Source organism: Agelaius phoeniceus, chromosome 21, assembly GCF_051311805.1.
Source record: "Agelaius phoeniceus isolate bAgePho1 chromosome 21, bAgePho1.hap1, whole genome shotgun sequence".
Taxonomy (NCBI): Eukaryota; Metazoa; Chordata; class Aves; order Passeriformes; family Icteridae; genus Agelaius; species Agelaius phoeniceus.
The window spans coordinates 5754362-5779077 of record NC_135285.1 but is presented as its reverse complement, the minus strand read 5'-3'; the positions used below and the strand labels follow the sequence as shown (position 1 = coordinate 5779077).

Below are 24716 nucleotides of genomic sequence, written 5' to 3'. Positions count from 1 at the left end.
AAATTCAACAAATGCAGGGTCCTGCACCTGGGGAGGAACAGCTCTGAACATCGGTACCGGCTGGGAGCTGACATGGAAAGCAGCTCTGCAGAAAAGGACTGGGGGTCCTGGTGGACAACAAGCTGTCTGTGAGCCAGCAGTGTGCCCTGAGGGACAACAACGCCAGTAGGATCATAGAGGGGATTAGAGAGAGTATTGCCAGCTGGTCAGGGAGGTGGTCCTGCATTTCTGCTCATATATATATATATATATGTATATGTATGTGTGTATGTATGTATGTATGTATTTATACACCTAAGGTGGGGTGCCAAGATGGACCAGGCTCTGCTCAGTGGTGCTGCAGACAAGAGGCAATGAGTAGAAGCCAATGCCCAGGAAGTTCCACCTGAACCACAAGTAAAAACTTCTTTACTGTGCAGTGACCATGCACCAGAACAGATTGTCCAGAGAGGTTGTGGAGTCCACAGGGAGGTGGGACCACATGACCCACTGTGGTCCCTTCCCATCTGAACCATTCTGTGACACCACACAGCCCTCCTCAGAAGGACTGTCACTGGGCCACCATGGGGTCTGGGGCCAGGTTCAGCATGGTGATTCCCCCCATCAGCCCTTCCCATGCCCTGCTCCCCCAGGGGGGCTCCTTTAAAGGACACCCACAGGACAGGGGGTCCCCTCGAGGAACAGGATAAAAGTTTATTGTATGTAAGAACCAAACCCATGAGATATGTACATGTATTTACATGACAAAATGAATAAGCCCTAATTATTTACAACAGGGACTGTCCTTCACAAGTCTGTACATCAAGAAATCATTATGAAAATATATTTACACACAGGATCCAGCAGCTGTGGGCAAGATGGAGATGGAAAAAAACAAAACCAAAGGGTGAGGTGAGGGGCACCATGTAGACCTCAGCAGGGCTGGGTGTGGAAGCCAGTGCTGGCTGGCCCAGACACTGTCCCCACTCTTCAGAGTAGCAGTGTGGACCCCTGGCTTGTGTCCTGAAGAGGTGGGTGGTAGATTTGAGATGGCTGCTTTTCTTCCTCTTTGTCTCAAAACTGCCGACCCACGCCTGTGCCTTTCTGGGCCATCTCTCCTCCTCCTGATGCTGGGCCTGGTCCATTCCCTTGCCCCAGAGCCACTGGTGGGATGCAGGCTGGGAGCTGGAGGGGTTCACAGCTCGCTGAAGCGCACTGCTGGCTCCAGCTTGTGGGACAGGGCAGTGAGCACCTTGTCAAACTTCTCGTAGCGCTCAGCCTGGCTGCTCTCAGCCCCACGGCTGCCCCAGAGCAGCCGCAGCTGGAACTCGGTGCTAAACACTTCCAGCAGCTCTGCTTTGCCCTGGAAACCTGCAAGAGGGAGGGAGAGTCAGTTCCCTGGGATGGCACCCCCTGGCACCTGTGGGATGCCCCACCCTGGTACTGGGATGTGGCAGAGGGAAAGGAGCTCTGCTGTCCCTGCTGCTTACCCTGCAGCTTCACCTCGGCGTTGGTGTGGTAGAGCCCACCATGGTGGGCCACCATCCGTGCTGCCTCCAGGTGGGCCATGACCACCTCCACGCCGCTGTCAGTGGCCTCCCAGGGCTCGGGGCGTTCCGTGAGAGCCTCATCCCGCTCCAGGAGAGTCACAAGGGGTATGATGTGGGGAAAGGTGGTGTTGGTCAGGGGTGGTCCTTCTGGGGAGAGAGGCACTCTTAGGACCCCGCATGGCCCCGTGACCCTGCGTCCCCCTCCCCATCTCCCTGTGGAGAGCTCGTGTGACACCAGGCTGCCACCATGCTCCCAGGAGAGGCTTCAAGGCTCAGCTGGACACAGCAGCTGCTGTGTTTGTGCCTGGGGCCATTGCTTGTCCAACACCAGCTCCCCCCAGCCAGGGTTTCTGGGAAGGGAAAGCTGATGGCCATGCTCAGGCTGCATTTCCCGGGGCTGCAATGAGGAGCAGGTTTGCAGACACAGGGCACCAGGCATTAGAGACACATGGCTTTTCATCTTTCCAACTGGCTGCCCTGTCCCTTGGTTTGGCACTCACTGCCATGTGAGCACAACGTTTGGCTCAGCTGCTGGTTTTATTTAGTTATGAAATGCTTCCTTGGGAAGAAAGGGGCAAACAAGGCCAGACGGGCTCTGCTGAGTGCTGGAGTGGCTCAGCAGCCAGAGGGTGTCTGGCACTAGCTGGGGCAGGGTCAGAGCTCTCAAACAATGATGCTGAGCCCAGACAAAAGCGGGAAGGAGAAAACAAGTGAGACAAGGGAAGTTGCTCCTGTTACCTTTCCCTTCATTCAGGCTCTTCAGGAATGGCTTAAGCTTCTTCTCATAGAGGATTGCACCCTCGGTGTGCCGCTGCCTCAGCACCATCCAGGTCTGCTCCAGCCGGGCAATCTGAAAGGAGATGGGGCAGGTAGAAGGTGCTGGGCAGCACAGCTTCCAGGCACCAGGGAGAACAGCCTGACCCTGGATCCACAGTCCCCAGCCTTGCACACAACAGTGCCAAACCAGCCTCCTCCACCGGTGCTCATGGCCAGACACGGCACAGCTCTGGCACTGAGGCTGGGCTTAGGATTTCTTCCCCTGCCCGTGCCCCAGGACAGCAACCTCCCTGCGTTGCAGCGGCCTTGAAGATGAGATGCAGGGAGGGGGCAGCCATTCCACCTCCTTTGTGCAGGCAGGAAGCAAGACTTCCCAGCTGGGCTCGATTTAAAATTGAATTTTAATCTCCTTTCATCTTCCAAAGGGAGCAGTGTGGCCCGGAGACGCTGCTGCCACAGCCTTGAGACTGATTTGTATTGTACCGGAGGGCAGATTCATTTCCTCCCAGGAACACAGCCCAGCACAAAACAAAGAGCCCAACCACCGAAAAACAATTGGATCCTGGCGGGACAAGGCTGTCTGCTCCGTGGAGGGATGGCTCTTCCCCTTCCCTGCCTGCATCCCAGCGGATGTGGCCCCATGCCTCCCACCCGGGGCATTCTCCCCTTTCACCCATCCCAGTGACTCTTGGAGCCTGCAGGACACAGGGAGAGGGATTCATTTTGAGTAAGGGCTGAGCCCAGGACATGAGCACTAAAGGAGTGTCCCCATACCTGTGTCATTTCCAGGGCGCTCATTACAGCTGCAAAGCTGAACATGTTCCCCATGGTGCTCTTCAGCTCGGCAGCCAGCTGGATGGTTTTGTGGAGCAGAGCTGCCCGCTCCTCCGTGCTGCCTGTGCAGCCCAGGATGTCCACAGCAATCATGATGGACATGGTGTGAAACCTGCCAGGGGGCAAGACACAGAGCGGGGTCAGCACGGGAGGGGGGATGCTCTGGGGGCTTAGACAGGGCTGCTCCTCTCCCCTGGCCTGTGCCAGGCTGGGAGCACCCAGGGGAGCTGGAGCAGGCCGTGCAGGGCAGCCCAGAGGGCTCACTCTGGCCGTGCCGTGCCGTACCGTTCCAGCAGGTCCAGGCGGAGCTGGTGGCCATGGGGGAGGGTGAGCAGCTCCATGCCAGAGCTCACCCCCATGAGCCGCTGCATCTCCACTGTCACACCCAATATCCGGGCCACCTGGCAAGGAAGGTGAAAGCTGATTAGAGATTTGTTAATTGAGGAGAGGCTGAATTGTCCTCGGCAGCCTCTTGCCCCAGCCCAGCCTCTGCCTGCCCTGGCTGATCCACCAGGCAGAGCCCAGCAGGGGTGCTCCAATGCTCAGGGGTTGTCTGATGCTCAGGGATGCACTGATCCCTGCCAGCCCAGATCGATCAGAGGGCAGCAGCACCCATCCCTCCCTCTAGGCCCTGGCCATACCAGGCAGTCCACTTTGGTGATGTGTTTGGCCAGTGTCTTCACGTCCACCTCTGCCAGCAGCTCTTTGACCTTCTTTAGCACAGTCATCTCCAGAGGTTTGTTATCTAGGGGGATGAGCAGGGACTGGAAGGCAGCAGGATTGAAGGAGGAGGTTGTTTCCATGGTGGGGGGCACAAAGCCCTTGAAGTCCAGCTCTGCTTTCAGCCTCTGCCCTGCCTCTGCTTCCCCAGAGCTGTTCTCCACAGTCCCTCTCTGTCCTTCCTCCACCTTTAGCCTCTCGACGTAGCTCTTTGCTGGTGGCTGCCTGGTGTCGTGGGCTGGCCTGTCCCTGCTGATGGGAGAGCTGGGGTGCAGCTGGCAGTAGTGCCCCGTGTCCGGGTCGCTGTAGCTGCTCACCGAGGGAGAGGGGGAGGCACGGGCGTACCCGTGGCAGGGAGTGGAATGGGAGCTGTGGGCAGGGTCTGCAAGAGGTTTGCTGCTGTTCCCATGGCACAGCTGGGGCTCGCTGGACCTTCTTATGACCGGAGAGGCTGGGGTGATTCCAGATGCTTGGCAGGCCCCATGTGGCTTTAGCCGTGTGACTGTAGGGAGCAGAGGGGACACTGATCAAAGCCTGAAGATGCATACATGCATAGGGACCACAGATGCAGCAGCCCAGGGACACGAGGTTCAGGGAAAACCCCTCTGTCCAAACAGAACCACCTTGATCCCAGGACAGCTGCATAATGATGCAGCTCAGGACTGGCTGAGGTCCTGTCCCTAAGGTCCCCCTATCACAGTAGTGCCAAGTCCAAGCTAATCCATAGTCCCACTGTCCCCAGAGGGATGGAGGGGCAATGCCTACCTGTGCTGTAGGCAGGTGATGCTGGGTTCTCAGAGATGGGGGACATGGGGGAGTGCAGGTCTTGGATCTGGTCCACGCTGACAGCACAGTTGCGGATGATGTCTCTGTGGTGGGGCAGGGACACGCTGGGGAGGGGACAGAGGGCACAGGTTAGTCCCTTAAAGCAGGGCCCAGGCAAGCACAGAGGGCTGGGATGAGGGTTTGCTGCCCCTACACTTCCCTTGGATCATCACCTCCTTCCACAACTACCCATAACAAGCTCAGCTGGAGCAGTGAGCAGGTAACCCCTGCAGCAGCCAGGAGCAGAAGGGGTCCCTACCCACTGACTCCCATAAACCAGAGACAGACCTGCCTGCAGGGACCCTGGTCCTACAGAGGAGAGCAGAGCAATGTAACCATATGCCATGCCAAGCCAAGCTGCTTGGGATGGGATGAGTTTGGTCCACCCCAGGGTGCTTTGGGGAAGTGGATCTAGCAAAGAAGTCATGGAGAGTTGTTTTCTAGGGTTGTGCTGCAAAGTGGTATCTAACACTGCGTTACTCTATTTCTACCTGGGAGCTGTGTTGGGCTAGTTAGGTGTTGCTCTGACCCAAAGCTTAGGAGAGCTGGAAAGTGCCTGGAAACGGGACTTGGGAAGTTACATAACAAGCAACGAGGTCCTGGGTTGGTGGGGCAGCAAATGGTGGCCTGATGCAATGGTGCTGCAAAACATGCTGAGTGCAGGGAGGGTTGCAAGGAGTTATGGCAGGTAATTCACTGCCCTCCCTGCTGTGGGTGAGGGCTAGGCTGCTGTGATGTGTTTGGTCTTGAGCACTGTGCCTCAGCAGTGGGAGGAGAATGGGACAGCAGTGGTGGTGATAAGGGATTTGGGGAAAATGTGAGTGATGAGGAAAGACTGATGGATCTGGATTCTTCTGGAAGTCTGAGTGTTTTCCTTTTCCCAGCCATAACAATTGGTTCCCTGTTTTCTGCTGGTGCATTCTCACCCTGCCCCTGGGCTCAGAAGGTCAGGGTGGTGAGAAAGCAGCTTGGCTTAACAACAGGCTGTGTCCTGCTGGAGGCAGGGGTAGATGGGTCTGCCCTTGGCTGCTGCATGTGAGGATATGTGTGTGGCCCTGCCTTCCCTGCAGGGCTCTGGGCAGCCTGGGACTGCCAAAAGTGAGCCATACAAAGGAAGTCTCCTCCTCCACCTCTGGAGAAGCCCAGCTGGCCAAGGTTAATGTGAACAGCTCAGCTTTGTGAAGGCTGTGATCCAGGGTCTGTGCAGACTCCATCAGCACAGACCCATCAGTCTCCTCATGCCCATCAGGCTTTCAGCCCTGCTTGGTAACTCCCTGCAAATGCTGAATGGAAAGGGTTCTGAAACTAAAAGGGCCATTCAAATCCAAACAACAAATGCTGTCTTGGTGTCTGGGAGTGACTCTCCTCTCATGTTTGCCTGGGAAAGCTCAGCTCCATGGCTCTAACAAGCCCTGACATGCTGGTAATCCTGGACTGGGTGATTGTAAAACACTCTCTGGCTTCTGGCCTGAGATGCTAAAGTCATGTCTGCTCGCTGGGCGTCTGCTGTGGTAGCTCAGCATGGCTGGCAGCCAGCCTGGGAGAAAAACCCAGTTCCAGCTGAGTACTGGTTCTTCCCCCCATGCCTCTGCTGGTCATCCCTGATCCCCAACCTGTGCTCTGCACCCAGAGAGCAATGACTGAGCACACCCTCCCTCATTCCCGAGGCCGATCCTCTGCTCAGCTGAGCTGGGATGACCCCACACGCTCACCTGGTTGGGCAGCCCTCAGCCCTGGTGATCTTGTCTGCGGTCAGACCATCTGTCATGGTGATGCTCCTCCTCTTGATGTGCCCTTTCTGGCTGGAGGGGCTGTGGGCTCCCCCGTGCTTGCCGTTGGCCAGCCCGTAGCTGGCTTCCAGGTAGCGCAGGGGGAAGGTGCGGTTGATGGGGCAGTAGATGATGGCCCCGCTCTGCTCCGAGATGGCCTTGCGGTTCCCCACGTAGAAGCGCACGAGGGCAGGCACGTGGTCAAAGCTCTCCTGCTCGAAGAGGTACTGGACATGGCTGTGGCCATCACTGGACTTGACCGTCACCTTGTTGATCTTGAAGTGCAGCGCCTCGTTGCGCCAGCGGCACGTCAGCACGTAGTCACCCAGGCTGGTGAGCGAGTCACGGATCAGGAAGTCACCGTTCCTCTGCACAAGGCTCTCAGACACCTGTCAGGGGCACAGGGCACAGCTCAGCCACAGCCAGGCTGGATGGACCACAGGGCAGGAGGGGATGCTCTGCTGGGGTGTTATCTGGGGCGCTGGTTGTTCCCCTTGCCCCCAGCTCTGAGCCACAAGAGGGCATTTGGTGTGGCAAAATCAGGCAGCTCAGAGCTAATGAAGCCCTGGACCAGATGTTTCCCAGGAGGAAAGGCTGGTGGTTCTGTCTGGCCTCCCACAACATGCCAAGTGAAGGGTGCCTGGAGCCATCCCCCTTCCCCATCTCACCTCCCGGGGGATGCGGCCGTGGTACCAAGCATGGCTGCGCAGGTCAGTGCTGCTCAGCTTCAGCTCCTCTTCCAGCTCCTTGTGAAGCTTTTCTGGAGATGAGTCAAGGATGTATTTCTCCTTGGAGAACTGTACAGGAGAAGAGAGAGTGTCAGGCAGTGCAGCAGTGCAGGGACTGGGGAGGGAAGGGCTGGCAGGATCCCCATGTGGGGAGTGTGGCACCTGCCAGGAGCACGACTGTCCCCAAAGGCCAGGTAACTCAGCTGTGTGTGAGGATTACTGCTTGTGGCAAAGGATGTGGTAATGTGCCTGTTGATGGCCAGGTCCTGTCACTTGGAGGGGCTCCTGGTGGCACATCCCTATCGTGCCTGGCCACCCTGTGTCTGGTGTGCTGCCCGTGGTTGGGCAGGAGAAAACCCCTTAAACATCTCTGGGGCTGAACTGCCATGAGAAGCACTCTTTCAGGAGGAAACCTGCATTATTGCTCCTCCTTTAAATTTCTACCACAATTTTTCTTTTAAAGGGTTAACTCACTGTGTTTAGCCTGACGGCAGCATAAATAGTAATGACAAATGTAAAGGGAACCTTCTGCATTGAAATTAGCTTTTAGAAATTAGCTTTCACCAGCACTGGTGCACCTGAGCCTGGAGCATGCAATCTGCCCCCTCCTTTCCCCTGGAGAGATAAGGGATGATGGCTTCATGTGTCTGTTGGCTGGAGCCTGCCTGCCTCCCTCCTTGCCTGCTGCTGGGCCAGTATTCCCAGAGTGCAGCTGCTGGCATAGTGGAGCCAGGGGATGTTTGGGGACGTGAGCACAGCTTTGGGGTTCCTGTGTGCTTCACGAGGCTGGTTCTGTTTGACACAGTGGCTTTGAGGTGATCCTGCTGTGGCACCGACAGAGCTGTGTGATGGAGCAGGGCCTGGGAGCCAAAGCTCCTGGGTTCCCTCCATATCCCAGATGTGTGGTGTCCTGAGAGGGGGACACATGTGCCACTGCCATGGACTAAAAGCTTGGATGGGGCTGCTGGGGTGCCCTGTTCCTCTGCTCCCAGGAGTGAGGGTGGCTGGTGGCCTGGCTCCCCTCTGGTGGCAGTGCCAGTTGTAAGGAGGCAGTGAAGGCTGGCCCAGCTCCCAGTGCCTGTTGGGGCAGGATTCCGGTATTGTCTCCCAGGACAGGCATGGGCTTGAAGCCCTGCTGACACTGCTCTGGCCCTGCCAGAGGAGCAGGCTGGCACTCACAGCTGACCCTGTGTGGTTCACCAGAGCACAGGGGGCTGCAGCCTCATGCCAGCACCTCAGGGACTTGCCTTGGAGCTGACCTTTCTGCCCAGTGCCTCATGCTCTGTGCCTTGTATTGATTCCCTCTGCTCCTCTACTGGTTGTAAGCAAGGGAAAGTGTAGAAAACTGTGCTGCTCTCCTGCCTTTACCCACTGCTCTTGTGGCATTCCTGGGACCCCACAGAGTCCCTCAGCAGGACCCTGACCCCAGGCCTCTCCTTCCCCAGAGGAGATGCTCCATCCCTCCTGGTAGCTGCACTCATTCACCAAACCATGCAGAGACCCTGCCCTGGGGACCCTGCTCCAGCCTGGGGAGATGGAAGGAGGCAGTGGCAAAGGGCCTGTGCCCTGGACTGTGCTCTCCAGGGCTTCCCCTCACCAGCCTGGACCTGCCTTTATTCCTCCCGCCCCAACTCCTGTCAAGTCAAAGGTGGTGGGAGAGTGGAAGCAGCCTATGAAAACAGTGTGGATTGAACTCTGACTTGCTCCTCCAGCCATGTTTATTCTCCCTATGAGAGGGTCCTGTTGAGTGGAGCTGCAGGGATTTTTGCATTGTCCGCCCTGGCCAAGGGCTGCAGGGAGCTCAGCACTTGCTGCTGCTCTGGGCCCTTCTGCAGACAAAGCCACCCGGTGCTGCTGAGCCCGATTAAAAATAAATGGTGGCTGGCGGATGCTGCAGGGGTCCAGCTGCCTCCTGGGGGGCCCAGGCCGAGCAGATGCTGTTTCCATGGTGACAAATCCATTGCCACGGAGCAGACCTGGCTTGGCCCAGGGGTGCTGGGGGACCCTCGCCTGCAGCACCCTCTCTGTGACACGGCCCCCCCCAAACTCTGGGGCATCAAGGGAGCCCCCAGGAACCTCTGCTGTTTGTGCAGGTGAAAGCCATCAGAGCTGAGCTGGGAGCAGTGTGAATTACAGCTCTCCCCCCACCACCCCTGGAGCAGGGATTAGTGCCTGTTCTGCTCAGCATTGTACATCTGGGTTTTCCTCCAAATCCTACCCATGCAAATGTGCAGGGTAACAAAAACACAAGCCCAGCTGAGCAGTGCCTGGTGTCTCCAAGCCCAGATTTGGGCAGAAGCTGGCTGGCATCCATGCCAGGAGCCATGAGCTAAGCTAGCAGGAGAGAACAGGAGGTTTGGGAGAGGCAAGGAAGGTTTTGCATCTTGCAGATGGGGGAGGGAGCCTAGTTGTGAGCAGAGGGTGTCAGGAGCCACCTTCTCCAGACATGTGGAGGGCACTGTCCCTTCAGCTCCTTGTCTGAGTAGCTGATTTGCATGGCCACCAAGAAGCCACTGCTTGGAGTGACTGTCAGGCTATAATGGCTGGGGAGACAGCATGAGACTGATCACAGGGAGCCCTTTTCCTTGGTGTGATGTAACTGAGACAGGTCCTTATTGTGAGTCTCTCATGCTAATCCAACATGCTGCCAAAATCACCTGTCTACTCCCTTTCTGTGTGGGAGCTGGGTTCCCCATGAGCCCTGTGCTGTGCAGGGCCATGCTCCCTCCCAAGCCCTCCAGCAGCGCTCGAGCTTCCCCCATTCCGTGGGGAACGTGTCCCCAAGGAGCCGGGCTCACAGCTGCCAGCTGGATGGGTGCCGAGGCGCTGGCACGGCCTGGCATGGCACAGCCTGGCATGGCATGGCCTGGCATGGCATGGCACAGCAGGGTGTGAGCGGATGCCTGAGAGCCGCTGAAATGCCATGCTTGGCGCTCCCGGCCGTGCCAAGGGAATGTCTCACCATGCACGGCCCCATGTGAGGTCCTGCACACTGAGGGTTGGGTGTGGGGAAAAGCCTGGACTCTCATTACCATCCCATCTTCATGCTGGGCTCTAGCATGAAGAACCCCACAGCATCTTCCAGCCAAGCAGGAGAAAATGGGGATGAGAGCAGTTCTCCAAACCAGCCACACCAGATAAACCAGCTCAAAATGTGCCAGAGATGATGCCAAGCTTTGCTTGAGGAATCCCAACCAGGAGCCAAGCTGGCTCGGCTGGAGAAAGGAGAGTGAGTGCCCCCATGGGCTGTTTCACAGTTCTGGGGCTGGGGAATCCTCTGGAGCAGCCATGCAATGGGGAAGCTGCCATGAAAAGGCAATTCCTGAGGCTCTCCATCCCTGCCTGCTTCCCTGACTCTCTGTGCTGCTTTCTTGATGGAGGACATGCTTCCAGCTGAGTGGCAAGGACTGAAACTGGTAGTGGAAGGGCAGGAGCTGCAGGGATGGAGGGTACTGATGCCTGTGGTGTGTATAAAACCAGCAGCTGTCACTCTGCCTGCTCTAGGGAGAGCTTCAAAGGCTGGCATTTGGCTTTCTATCCTTGCAGAGGTAATCTTATGAAACTGGAGTGATTTCCATCCTGCTTTCCTGCTCTTCCCTCCCAACCTGGAGGAGTTGCAGATGAGGATGAAGTCAGCTTGGAGAGCAAGGTGTACTCACACCCCACCCTGCTGATAACATCTGACTAACCCCAAGGCACCAAGCACATCTGTTCTCCCTCCTGCTCATGCTGCCTACCCTGTGCTGGGATCCTGGCTAGGGAAATCCCAGCTCCTTCTGGAGTTCTCCACCCCTGCTCTGGCTGCTGGAGCAGCTCTGGGGCCTGGGAAGCAGAACTGTGAGGAAATGGAATAACAAGCCATTGGTGTCTGGGGAAAGCCACAGACTTGCATGAGGGGTCTTCTCTGCTTCCTCCACACCTTGCAATGGGCAGCTTCAGTGATGTGTTTTGGAGCAAATATCCTTGCATCATCATGGCAAACCCAAGAACCATTCTGCCTGTCTGATGCAGGACTGCTGCACTTACCAGTCCAGGCACCACCCAAAAATGATTACTCCACCCTGTGTGACCATGAGAAAATCCCACCACAAACAATGCCTAGGTTGTTATGGGCTGGCTCTCAGTTTGCATGTCCTGCTGTGAGCCAGTCTGTCCTGCTGATCTTGATATCCATATGGAAAAGAAAACCCTTGTTCCTCTGTTCTCTCTTGCAATGAGTCTAGGAACCTAAATGGCCTCTGAGAAGGCATCAGCCTATCTGCCCACCCCATAGGTGACTGAAGGCATCTCTTGGTTATGTCACATCTCCATTAGTCCCCACTGAAGGCAGATCTTGGCTCAAGATCTTTGTTCTGGAGTTCAAAGCCCTTCCTAGGACTAGTCCGGGCTACCCTCATGGTCTCCTCTCCCCTTGCCTGTGCTCCTTTGTGGCAGCTCTGGAGCAATTCTATCTCGCTGGCAGGGGTGGGGTGCAGCTGGGGTTGATGGCCAGGAACATCTGGGTGCTCTAAGGTGGGACAAGCACCCCAGCTTGTGTGGCAGGGTGGTGGAGTATGCTGCGACTGCTACCCCGGGGGAGCAGGTCTCCAATGCAGTGATGGTGTGTGTGTGTATACACACATTTCCATCCATCTATATTTTACTTATCTCACTCCAAGACGGCGGCAGCGGCTGCTGCTGCATCCCTTTTCGGAGCTGCTATTGGCCAGAAATGATGTCAGTGCTTCCCAGGCTGGGTGCACCGCCATTGGCGGTGAGCAGGGATGCGGCTGTCAGCTGGAAGTGCTCCAGTCATTCATGGGGACTTCAGTGTGTGTTTGCTGGGCACGCTTGGACACAAATAGATGGTGAAAGATCTGGCAGAGCCAGGTGAGCACTTAGGGCTTCACTTTTAACTCTTTCCAGGGTTGGGATAGAGTGCCCTTCATCCCTTCTCACATCCCCGCACGAGAGCCAGATGCTCACCTGTCCCTCCCTTGTTCTGGCAGCAGCTGGCTGAAAGCACCCGCTCACCCCCTGCAATGTGCAGCCCAAGGGCATGTCCCCGTGTTGCTCAGTGGCCTTTGGACAAGTGGAAAAAGCTCTGCTGCTTTTCCCTCTTCACCCCCACCAGCAATCAAAATCCCTGGCTTTGCGCTGAGATCAGCCGCAATCATGACAAGACTTGAAATGCTGCTCCTGGGCTCCGTCTTACCCAGAATAATCTCTAAAGCTCAGCACCCACCTCGCTCAGCGGGAGTACTGAATAACACTGCCAGCTCTCTTGGCTGCCGGCTCCCTTCTAACTTGCAGTATACTACAGCTCGTGCTTCAGACCAGAGCCTGCTTGGCTCCTGCAGTCCTAAACACCTTTGCTCTCAAACTCAGTAAATGAGGGATCCAATTCCCACCACCGTGTCCCCCTTGTGCAAATGCCAGAGTCCAAAAATAGGACACCTAGACTTGTGCCCAGACAGTGGCAGTGCTGGAACCACCACAGGACAGGTGACAGATGGATCCCAGCCTTCTCCCACCAGTCAGACCTGTGCAGTGCAGCACAGAGATGGAGACCCGGGCCAAAAAGCTGAGTGTTCATCTGGGCTCGATCTCCCTCCTGTGCTCAGTGATGCTCTGGGCACATGCCACCTTTTGGGGGATGCTAAATGCTCCCCCTCATGAGGTCTGCTGCAGGTGAGGGCTGCCTGCAGAGACTTTTCTGCCTGTCAAAGCGCTGGTCTGGCTCTGCTGGCTTTGGCTGCTCGGTCCTGGCTGCAGGGGGACCGAGCTCTGCCCCCGACCCGGCGCTCGGCTCAGCCCGCGCTCGCTGCCCGCAGCAGCTTCGTGTGAGCGGGGGCACCGCAGGGCTCCCCGGGGAGGCTCCCCCGCGGGTCCAAGCAGCTCCCGGCGGGTGCGTGGCCGGGGGTCCCCCGCACGCTTCCCCTCCCAGTGCCCCCGCCGCCTTCCCCACGCGTGCGGCTGCCCGGCGGCACCGCGGGGGCTCCGCGCCGAGCAGGGCAGCAGCCGGTGCGCTCCCCCCGGTGCGCTCCCTCCGCCGCCCCCGCTCACCTGCACCTGCATGAAGGAGCCGCGGTAGAAGCAGCAGGCGGCCGCGGACAGGGCGCTCCACAGGCTGCACCGCTCCGTCATGGCGCGGCGCGCCCGGCGGGGGCTGCCCCGGCCCGGGCTGCACCGCCGCTGCCTCCGCCGCCGCCGCCGGGCTTCAATTTCAGCCGCTTCCCCGATTACCTCATCCCTTGTCGGCTGCGAGGGGCGGGCACGGGGAGGTGGCTCCGCCCCGGCCCGCCCCTGGGGGCCGCCCCGGCTCCGGGGAACCGAGGAAGCGGCACCTCGGGGGGAAGCGGGACCCCGGCTGTCTGCGCCCCGCGGGGGAACCGGGAACCGGCTCCTCCGAGGGGAACCCACGCTGCCATGGCACACAGGGAGCCGCCATCCCTGAGGGGATCGGGCACCCCCGCTGCCGGTGCTCTGAGGGGAACGGGAACCGGCTCCTCCGAGAGGAACCGGCACTCCCATGTCGCAAAGGGAACAGGCATCCCTGAGGGGATCAGGCACCCCTGAAGGGAACCGGCACTCCCATGTCGCAAAGGGAACAGGCATCCCTAAGGGGATCAGGCACCCCGGCTGCCCGTGCCTTGAAGGGAACCGGCACCTCTGAGGGCATCGGGCATCCCCGAAGGGAACCGGCACCCCGGTTACCGTGTCCTCAGTGGGGCTGGTTCCTCTGAGGTGACTCAGCTCCTCAGAGGGGAACAGACACCCCTGAGGGGAACCAGCACCCCTGGCTGCCGCTGCTCTGAGAGAAAGTGGCTCCTCTGAGGGGATCAGACACTCTAAGGGGACCCAGCCCCCCTTTTCTCCCCATCCCAAATCTGCCTGCTCTCCCCAGTGATGCCTGTGGGTCAGGGGCAGCCTTGTCCCCTATTGCCCGTCCTGTCTTCCTTCACTCCCACATGGTGATACCTTTCTGGGAGATACACCGGTGCCCACCTCGCATGGCGGGGAGCCAGCTGCCTGTTTCCTGTGTAGGCTGTCTCTGACTTGTGTTTAATTAAGGCTCTGCTTCAGTTTAATTAAGGCCACAGTATCACGTATGGGATGTGCAAGGCAGCACTGATGACTCAAAGCACTGCTCCAGCCTTGACTCTTGAATAAATCCCCCAAACCCTGCCTGAACCCACTGCAGGGAGCTGTGCTGGAGACAGGCAGGGGCTCCCTCAGCCCTGGCAGTGGCAGGGACCTACACCTTGCTGTTCTCCCTCCACATCTGTCCTGCACTGCACGGCCTGGATTTGGCTGTGCTTCAGTAACTGGGGGCTTCACCCTCCCATCTGCAAAGCGTGTCCCGGCCCAAGGAGGAGCCCCATGCCTCCCAGGCAACGCTGTGACCTCGGAGAGGTATTCCTGCTGCCACCGACCACAGAACCCTGCAGCCTTCCTGCTAATTAATTCAAACGAGCCCCTCACATCACCAGGCAAGGAGACAGCATCCGAGGCTGACGAGATACAGGTCCCTGCTTGAGCAAGCAGCCCTTCTGCACAGAACAAAGAGCGCAGAGGCGCTGGCCGGGCTCTCACTCTGCCCCTGGATTTGCAGGGGAGAGAGGAGACAGGAGAGCAGCATGGCTGAACAGCAGGACAGGGCTGAGGCATGGGAGGACTGGTGGCAGCACACAGCCTGGGGGCAGGGAACACGGGGCAGCAGGTCCCACGGGTCCCACGGGTGCCTGCAGCCCCACCAGCATGGGCAGGGACTCTCCTCCTCGCCTCCTGCCTGGGGACAGAGCAGATGGCACTGTGCAGGGACATGCTGCTCCAAAAAGATGCAATGGTGAATCATCCTCCTGCCAGGGCTTCTCCCCATGGTTTCCTACTGAGCCTTTCACCAACAAGTGAGCGGGACCCTCATGGGGTGCTGCAGGGTGAAGTCCTCCAGCTGTGACTGTGCTGCCCCTCCTCACAGGGAAGCTGAAAATCCCTGACTGAGCTCTCACAGGACATGTGACAGCTCTCCAGAAGGGTAACATCTTTCTGCAGCTCCTTCACCTGCACAAAGGGCAAAGCTGGGGTGGCTGGGATGTTGAAATAGAGAGCTGGGTGTGCAGATCCCCAGGCAGCTTGGAAATAACAGCCCTTAGGCTATTATTAAAGCACATTAATTACCAAGTGCTTATTGATCCTGGCTTTCCAACCCTCTCTAGCTCCTGGTTGCACATCCAATCAGGCCAGGCTTGGTGATAGGAGCACCAGCCCTGGCCGTTTTGCAGCTGAAGCTCAAGGGCTGATGTTTGGCAGATCCTTGGGTGCACACCTGGACACAGACCTGCCTGTCAGCCCTTGCTCATGAGGGCTTTGCAACACATCCTCTCCCTCTTCCTGACTCTCTCCTTCACCAGCTCTTTTCCTCCTGTCTTTCCTTTGCTCAACCCTCACCAGTGTTTTCCCCTCTGCTTGTTTCCCTCCCAGCTACACCGACCAGTGGCAGATCCCAGCCCCATCCTCCCTTGCTCCAAAGGCAGGCACAGCAGCCTCTTTCCCACCCTAAATCCTGCAGGATCTGGGGCTGAACACTGCTGGGTGCTGAGCACCCTGCAGCTGCACGGGCTGCCAGCCAGGCACAGCGCTGCAATCAGCTGGAGTGTCCCTGTCATCCTGGTCACTCACACTCTGGATAATTACTGATTTGACTAAAATAGCTGCTGTCACTGCAGCCATCAGTTGCTTCTCTGACCAAAGGGAAGTGGTGTATAAATCACAACCCGTGGGCTGTTTCTGGACACCACGGGGATGGATGAGAAATAAAGGCCAGATAGCTCAGGTCTGGGATCTGACTGGGATGGTAAGGAATTCTCCTGGCTCACCAAAAAGTATTTGATCCCAAAAGCAGAGCCATATCCATTGCTCCCCACCTGTATTGTTTCAGTCTATTAAATCATGAGCTGTAAAATGTGTCCATCTCTGGGTGCACATGCTGACAGTGCCACGGAAAACACCCCCAATTATTCTGTTCCTCCCCTCACCCCCTCCTTGCCCTCACAGGATTTGCCTGTGTGAGCAGGAGTTTCTCTGCATATCCTGAGGTCCCCATACCAGGGCCCTGCCCTGCAGAGGCCAGTGTATTGGCTTTGCAGGGGAAAATGAACTAAATGAACTACATCACAGCCAGACCCAATACGCCCAGTCAGAGCTTTGTTGTCCTGGCACACGTCCCATTCCAGCCCTGAGCTCCCATTCTGCCAGTCCCACATGGCTTAAGGGCACAGAGAGGAGAGCATCCCACCCACAGGGTCACTCTGCTACACAACAAAAACCTCATCTGACCCCACTGCCCAGAGGCTGCCAGTGCCAGACTCGACATGTGGGGTCCTCATTAGCCACAGGGATGGATGTGCAGGGAGGTGACCCCTGTTGGAAGCAGCAGATGAGCTCAGGGTCCAGCCAGCTCTCTCCCAAGCTTGCCAGTTGGTGCTGCCACAGGGGGTTCCCATATTTCCATGTCTGGCTACAGCCACCAGCAGGAGCCCCAAGTCCAAAAAATGAAGGTGCAGGGCTCTGTGCTAATTAGACCACCCAAGGTGGGCACCACAAGTCACTTCTCAAGAACCCCATTTGCCCAGTGGCAAACTAGATTAGATCCCCAACTGGACTCAGGAAGCTCCAACTCTCCTTAAACAAACACCCCAAAGGCCATGGCAGTGACCACCCTGTCACTTCAGTGGGTTTCAATGCTTTGTGCCCAAACTTCACAGCACCCCTGCCACCGCTGCTCTGTGCCTGCCCAGTGCCCCATGGTGCCAGCAGCCTCCTGCAAAAGGGCCGCTCTCCTCCAGAGCCAGGCGCCTCACTAATGAATTTCTGGCCAGACATGAAGAGTCCTCAGGAATGTTAATAGTTTGCTGGAGGATAAGCAAAAGATTTGGAGAGATTTACACCAACTTTCATGTGACAGCCACGAAAGTGGCTCAAACCCTTCCGTTTCTTTACGTGGGGGCGGAGGGAGGAGGCTGCGTCTGTGGGCGTTCACAAGGATCTGGGAACATGAAATGCAAACAGCTCCTGTGGGAACAGCACTGGGGCGACCACGTAGGGTTTGTGTCTCCTCTGTCTTCCCTGGCCTTGCCAGAAATATCTTCCAGGGCCAAAGAGAGAGCCCAGATGGGAGGAGGGGTGCAGAACTGAGCAGCTTGCTCATGTAAGATCTGGGCAGTTCCAGGGCCACCATCCCCTCTCCAGCCCTGGCACCCAGCTGGGACAGGATGTGATCACACTTTGTGTCTTACCTTCACGTATTCACTGCCAGACTCCAGGCCATCGTGGTGACTAAAAGGAAGAGGAACAAAAAAAATACATAAGTAAAGGGCAGTAAGTTGTGACATTCAGATTGAAGGCAGTGGTGGCACAGCTGGGGGAGCTGGGGTCTGTGCCCCTTGTCTTGCCACAGTGCCAAGAGCGTGGCCATGGTTCTGGGAGAGGTTCCCAGGGCCCCAGCACTGTTCCTGCCTGCTCTGTGCCCACTCTCAGCACAGGGCTTATCCTCCCTAATGCGATCAGGGCAGAATGAAGCCTTTATAGAGAATCTCGCCCCAAATCGGCTTGGGACCGTGTGAGCTGAACCAGGGAGACCCAGCAGCCAGGCAGGGGTCCCTGCAGGTCACAGTGCTGGGGGATCCATGGCCAGCTGGGGGGTCCTGTGTCCTGTTCCCTGGCAGAGCTGCATTCCCAGTAGGCAGATGTTGGGACCACACCACCCAGACAAGCATTTTTGACTTTATGGCTTTGTGCAAGCCTACAGAATTCAAACTCCCCCCAAAGCTAGGTCTGAACTGTGATGCCCTGACTGGGACTGCTTTTCATGCTCTTATAGGTCCAGATAAGTGTCCATATGGAAGAGTTCCAGGGGAACAACACAGAGTTCAAAAGGAGAGAGGCTCTAACAGCCTGAGCTGGGATGTGATACCTTGGAGTCTCACCTTTCAGAATAAAATACAAAAATCCAGATGTCTTTAACCAGAATGCAGAACCTGTTGGCTCCCCAGTGCCAAGCTTCAGTATGGACATCCTGCTGTTTGCCAAGGTTGCTTGCCTGGGCACAAGGCAGCAGCAGGGGCCTGGGGATGGCAGGCTGCCACACCAGGACAGGCAGCTGCAACTAAGGAATAACCAAATCCAAGGTCATCATAGACCTGGGATGTCCCTTCCCTGCCAGGAAGGGACACAAACGTCAGACACATACGGGAAACTGCTGAGGATCCTGCACACAACTTCTCCCTGAGACTCACACTGGTAGCAACCCTGGGGAGCCAAATTCCTCCTCTGTGGGCTCTATTCAGGTGGAAGGTGGTGCCTGGTGGCCTCCCCAAAGGGAAGCAGGGACAGCAGAGGCAACCACTGCCAGACATTTTTCCATGGACATCCCCCACGGCATTACAGTGGGTTGTGACAGAGTCTACATCAGCCCCTCGTAGTGTCCAACCATCCAGAAGCAATTCCCACTTCTGAAACCCTTGGAAGTCTTTAAAAAATGTGTGGATGGGCACCTTGTGCCTCAGTTTCCCCCTCTGTAGAGCTGCCTCCAGGGAGGTTTTGGCTGGCAGGGCTGCCAGAGGGGTCTGCAGGGAGTGTCAGGCAGTGCCTGTGGGAGCAGCATTTCCAGTGCCTCACGCACGGCATTTAAGGACACAGTTTAGTGGTGAATACAGCAGGGCTGGGTTGATTTTTGGACTCAATGTTAGGGCTATTTTCCAACCTTAGCAATTCTGTGATTCCCCAAGCCCACACTTCAGACCACATCCCCTGGTGTCCAGCTTGGGAGGGGGGGGAAAGGGGGCTGGAAATCAAGCCTATACTTTTTTGGAGGTGAAGAAAATAGCAGAGCATTTGGGAGCGGGGATGGATGCAGAGTCCCCCGGGCAGCTGCGGGCTGCCTGCCCACCCCGGCGCTGCTCTCCAGCCTGTCTGCCCTTCACACGCTGCAGAGCTGCCTGGTGCTGCGAGAGCCGTGAGAAAAACCGGCAGGAGGACGGGGGGCCTCTGGGCAGGAAGTCGGGAGCATGGGAGCAGCTGGGAGACGCTGGAGAGCCCGGGCAGGAGAGGCCCCTGCGCCGGGGAAGGGCAGCAGCTGGGACCGCAGCCCCCCTGGTTCTGCACATTCCTGGAGGAAACGGCATTTTTGGGGGCAGACGAGAGCCTGGGAGAAATTCCAGGGCTGCCTTTGGAGTGCGGCCGTGGCTGAGCTGCTGAGACCCAGAGCTGCAGCAATGGTATTGGGGAGTGGGGGGCTTGGGGGGGTGGCTGCTCCCTTTGGGCTCGGGAAGGCATCACCACAAGTCACAGATGTGCCAAGCTCCGGGCTGGCTGCTGGGAACAGTCCAGGAGGATCCTGTGAGTCCAGCCCTGGTTTGTAGCCTAGGCTCTGCTTTCCTTGGGACGCTGGTGCAGGCTGTACCCCAGGGGAACCAAATTTGGGCACTGTGCCTCAGTTTCCCCCTCTGTGGAGCTGCCTCCAGGGAGGTTTTGGCTGGCAGTGCAGGGAGTGTCAGGCAGTGCCTGCGGGAAGCAGCGTTTCCCCTGCCCTGTGCATGGCCATGCACGGGGAAACCGAGTCACGTCCGCCCTGGGAGCTGCCAGCGGCCACCTCCCGTTAGTCAGCGTGTCCCTGCCGGAGTCACGGCCACCGCCTCGCTCGGAGCAGCTCCACAGGCTGCCTGCCACTCCCTGTCCCACAGCAGCACAGTTCCCCCCTCACAGGCCTGATTCTGAGAAAGCCCTCTGCACAGGAGCATCCTCACCCACCCTCTTCTGGGGACTGTCCCTACCAGAAATACTCCGGGGGGGGCAGGTGGAAATGTGCCCCAGGACCATATTTGTTTCCCCCCCCACCAGGGAACATGCTGCTGGCATGGCCTGGCAGGAACAGACTGTCCCCAACCCCAGGGATGTGCCTGCACAGGAGGAAGGGCTGGGGCGCAGCTTTATCCCGGTCCCACTTCCTCCCAGCCAGCAGGGCCTGGCCTTGGGATGGCTCTGGCACATGGCTGCTCCCTGAGCCAGGGGCTGTGGCAGGGGCTCTGGGTTAGAGTGTGGAGCAGCAGAAATGACCCTGATGCCAAGACCTGCTCCGGTCACTCTCGTGCCTCAGTTTCCCTGGCAAGCAGCAAGGCTACACCCATCATTGGGGAAGCCCCACAGCATGCAAAAATGCATTTGGCCCCCAATTTTTGGGAACCCACTCCCCAGATTCAAGACACCCACGTGACCCACCCATGTCCCACTGCTGCTTGGCTCCCAGCCACACTGGCTTGGGATCTAAGGAATTTCTGGGAGACACAGGGTCTGGGTGAGCCCTCTGCAGCCTCCTTGGGGACTCTCTGCCACTCTGTGCTCACCGAAGGATGCGGCACTGCCAGCAGCCCCCCAAACCTACTAGCCCCTGCCCGCAGCCCCTGGTGTGGTTCCAGCAGCTCTTTCCCTGAGGAAAACACCACCACGGTCTGGGGGCCTCGGCACCCGAGCAGGGCTCAGCTCCGGCATCTGCCTCCAAGTTTCGTGCCCGCCCCAAGCAAAGCCCCTTCGCAGCCTCTCCCTCCCCATCCCCTCCGCTGTGCCGAGGTGCGAGGGGTGGCCGGGGGGCCAGGACCCCTTACCTGCCCTGTCCCAGGGTGGGGAACCTCCTGCCCAGCGCTGTCATCGGCCCTGGGGATGCAGCAAGCGCCGTGCTCGGGGATGGGGAGCGGCTCTCCCGCGCTCTCCCGCCTCGCACTGAGCGCCGCGACTTCGGGGCGCGCAAGGCGGTGGCGGACCCTCCTCCTTCCCGTCCCGGCCCTCCTCCGGCCCACCCTTCGGGCCAACAGGAATGTGTGGTCGGCACAGCCCGGCTCCCACCGCCGGATTTCTCCTCCTCACCCCGCTGCCGGGACCACCCGGAGCTCCGGAACGCTCAGTGTCAGGAAAAGGAGCCCCCGGCCCCGGGGCGGTGCAGGGGAAACAGGGACATCAGGGGCCACTTGAGTGCAGAGAGAGGAGAGTCGGGCCAGGGAAAGGGGGAGAAATGTTTTCGGTAGAAATTTGGAGCCGCCTTTGCCCGTGTCCCCCCAGTCCCGCACACCCTGCTGGGCTGGGGTCGCATTTGGCCCCTTACACCCAGAGATGCCATGGAATAAAAACCCCTCTGGCTGATTCTGAGGTCAAAACCCTCCAAAAAATCCACCCGTCACCTCAGAGGGCTGAACCTCCAAATTCCCCCGCAGGGGGAGATTGTGCCTGGAGTGGGGGATTTGTGCCCAGAGTGGGGGTTTACTGATGAAATGGGGACGGAGTGTCTGGTTTCAGGATTTGCCCCTGTGCCTGTGGGAGAGGCAGCGCTGCTTGGCAGAGGGGGAGAGGATAGAGGGGGTGGAAAAGAGGAGAGTGAGAGGAGGAGGAGGCTGTAACAGTGCTGGTGTGAGCTCTCCGCAGCAGCACATCCCGGTGCTGGAACGCGGCCGCCGCAGGACAAAGAGATGCCGGGGCAGAGCGGGGCTGCGAGATGTTTCCACCCCGTCCGGAAACAGGAGGGAGCAGAAATCCCACAGGAAACCTCGTTCCCATGGAGCCGCTGACCTGAGCACGCTCCAGCTGTGCTGTCCCACCGGCCAGGTGCATCCCGCTGGCACTGCGGGCACGGGGGGACATTGCAGTGACCCTGGTTTGTCCCAGACCCCTCCTCTTGCCCTGGAGGGGCAAAAGGGGCATCTTAGCAGAAGGCAGAGCAAACCCCAAGGCTTATACCTGTCTGGGGAGATCTTGTCAGGATGCTCTTGTCCCTTTTCCAGCAGATGGCCATCAGTGGTCTCTGCTCCAGTTGCTGTGTCAGGGCTTGTGGTTTGGCTGGGGTTTGGAGCCAGGCTGGAGCTCGGTGCCTCTGTCCCAGGGCAGGAGACATTTCCTGCAGGCTCCTGGTCTGTCCTGGCCATTGTTACCTCCCCAGGTTCAGCTTTTTCCTCCTCCTGCTCTGCTTCTCCAGCAGCCAAGGGTGAGTCTGTGCCAGGGTCAGGGGTGCTGGACATCTCAGGGCACTTGAGGCTTGAGGGGACTAGGGCTGTCTGAGGGATTTTGTTGTTGGGAGTCCCTTTGTCCCAGCAGTTCTGGCTACTCTTGTCTTTGCCCAGGCTCTTCCCTGCCTTGCCCAGGCTGACCCTGGGCATGGTGCCCATGTGGGAGTACATGTTTGATGACTGGGCATAGGGGCCAGGGCTCTTGGGCACGGTGTTGAGGTCATCCTGGGTGCTGTCAAAGGGCTCTCCCAGGAAGCCGTGGGGTGGTGGGAGATGAGGTCTGAGACTGTCAGGAGAGCTGGGATCCGCAGAGGCGCGTCGGAAGGTGAAGGAGCGGGGGATGCTGCTCAGGCTCCCAAAGCCTTTGAACTTGAAAAGCTCTGGCAAGGAGAAAGGAATGATGAGTGTGGGGTTACTGCTGTGATGATGGGGAATCCCAGAGCCCCTGGTCCTGGGTTGGGGTGGGCATGGGGCTCTATACAGCCTTGTGTTACACCCACATCTGCAGGCCCAGCTCAGCATGACATCCCTCTGAGGTGTATATGATGCTGCTTGAGGCATCTCTGTTGGGTACCAGGTAACTCTGCCCTGGCCCCTCGGGGAGCAGAAGTCTCCTGTGCCTGGCAAATCTAGCAGCTGCATCTTCCCACCACAGCTGGGGGGTGGAGGAGGCAACCCCGGTGAGCAGGCAACTCTAGAAATGATTTCTGCCTGCCTACTTCCTCCAGGGGACTCTGGGCAGGGCTGTGCTCATCCCCACAGCCTCAGGGCAGCCCTGCAGATGCAAGAATGGGACACCTGGCATCTCTCCAGGGAATGGGGGTCCTGCAGGCCCTGACCTGCCCACATGTGCATGTCTCACCGGCACGGTGCAGCAGGAACCAGCCACGGGTGCTGCTGCAGGCGGGAGATAACCTCCCCACTTCCTCACCCAGCCCCTCGCCTGCTCCAGCTGCCACCTGCAAGTACTGAGCACGAACATGTTCACCAGAGAAGTATTTATAACTCTGGAGGGCGGCTTTGCATTTCACACCTCAGCCCCAGCTCAGCCCTGAGCGTCCCGGGATGGTGCCGGTGTCAGCGCCTGGGGTAGGGAGCCTGTGGCTGCAGTGCTGCTGAGCAGCGCTTCCCTGCCGGCCGTGGGTGCCTCCGGGGTTTTGCAATGTTGATGTTGCCCTGGGGCTCTGTGAAGCAGGGCGGATTTGCCTAGGCAGGAAGCGACACATTGCAGAGGTGCTGAGCAAGGACCCGGGTGTCCCTGGCTGCTCAGCCCTTGGATTTCCACCTCCACTTGCCACCCATGGGCTCTGCAGGGCATCCCTGCAGCTGGACAGGGTGGAGTGGCTGCATCCCAAAAGCCCCTCTGTGAGGCAGAAACCTCATGGCCTGAGTGCAGTTAGAGGCAAAACTACTTTGTGCTAAACATCCCCTTGGAGTCCAAGCATCTTCTGCTACCTGCTGCTCCTGGGGCTGCTGCAAGGTGGGAAAGGCAGCACCGGGGATTTTGCCCATTTCCCCAGCACTCCACCACAAAGGAAAATCCCAGCTGGGATGGGGCCGTGTGTTTGGCCAGTGGAGGGGTCCCGGGGGAGGGGAGGGACTGGCCCCCCTCTGGCGCCAGCCCCGCGGCAGGAATGCAAGAGAGCACAGCCAGCGCTGGGAATGGGGTGAAGGCCACTGCAGCCTCCCCCCGGGGCTCTGGGGGAAAGCTGAGGTCTGTGAGAAAGTGCAGAGCTCGCTCCCGGTGGGTATCGAGCACTTCCTCCCTGAAGAGCCAGTGGGAATCCATTCCCAGGCTCCCTCCCCGGCTCCTCTGTGTCACCCTCATCCCTGTGCTGCAGGAGCACCCTGGGGTGAGGGTCCCAGCCACCCCTGGCCCCCAGCACCAGCTTGTACCCAAGCCATGCACCCTGAAGGGTGTGATTTAAGGAGTGAAGACCCCCAAATCCTGCTGTGCATCCCTCTGGTCACATCCCAGCATCCAGCACAGGGCTGGGATGCAGCAGAGTGGTCCCAGTCCCAGCACCCAGCCCTGTGGATGGAAACCTCCAAAGCCTCTCACCCCAATGAGTTTCCTAAGGAGAGCAGAGCCTGTCACAGCTCCAAACATCCCTGGATGGGATGACTCCATCCCTGCATGGGATGACCCAGGGAGTGTGTGAGAACACACTCAACACCAACTCTCACACATCCTCCTACCCACTAAGATGCCCAGGTGAGCACCCCATTGCCCACCTTCCCTGTCCCCTGGCCACTTACTGAATTTCTTGAAGCCCCGTCGTTTCTGGGCCTCGGCCATGGCCGCGCTGCTCGGAGGCCGCGGGGACCGAGAGGGACAAGTCTGTAACTGTGAAGCCCTTCCCTACCCGCTCCTCCCTTCCTGCCCCCCCTGCAGTCACTCATCGCTGGCTCGGCGTTTCCTCCCCAGTGCTCTCCTCTGCTCCCTGCCCTGTTCCTCCCCAGGGCTCTCCTCTGCTCCCACTGCTGTCCCTGCCCCGTTCCTCC

At 58.4% G+C, this 24716-nt stretch overlaps 1 protein-coding gene across 4 annotated transcripts; it reads right to left on the bottom strand.

The window, feature by feature from the left end:
* Positions 1–668: 668 nt before the first annotated feature.
* On the bottom strand, positions 669–24525 carry SH2D3C (SH2 domain containing 3C). 4 transcript variants are annotated; one of them, XM_054646284.2, is made up of 12 exons: positions 24471–24525; positions 21946–22591; positions 17460–17499; positions 7123–7251; positions 6398–6843; positions 4626–4750; positions 3782–4362; positions 3426–3541; positions 3081–3252; positions 2268–2379; positions 1470–1676; positions 669–1350 (listed from the first exon to the last, which is right to left on the bottom strand). In XM_054646284.2, the coding sequence occupies exons 1-12, from the start codon at positions 24508–24510 to the stop codon at positions 1175–1177; spliced, it is 2790 nt and encodes a 929-aa protein (XP_054502259.2). In that variant the 5' UTR covers positions 24511–24525; the 3' UTR covers positions 669–1174. The 4 variants fall into 4 exon arrangements, with proteins under 4 accessions (XP_054502259.2, XP_077045132.1, XP_077045133.1 ...); XM_077189017.1 differs by having other exon boundaries at positions 1470–1673; XM_077189018.1 differs by lacking the exons at positions 21946–22591; positions 24471–24525 and adding an exon at positions 20823–20881.
* Positions 24526–24716: the final 191 nt, after the last annotated feature.

Coding starts and splice junctions, on each gene's coding strand:
- SH2D3C (XM_054646284.2), bottom strand. CDS start 24,510: ATGGCCGAGGCCCAGAAACGACGGGGCTTCAAGAAATTCA. Junction 17,500..21,945: donor GACAAGATCTCCCCAGACAG/GTATAAGCCTTG, acceptor TCTTCCTTTTAG/TCACCACGATGGCCTGGAGT. Junction 6,844..7,122: donor ACGGCCGCATCCCCCGGGAG/GTGAGATGGGGA, acceptor TGCCCCTGACAG/GTGTCTGAGAGCCTTGTGCA.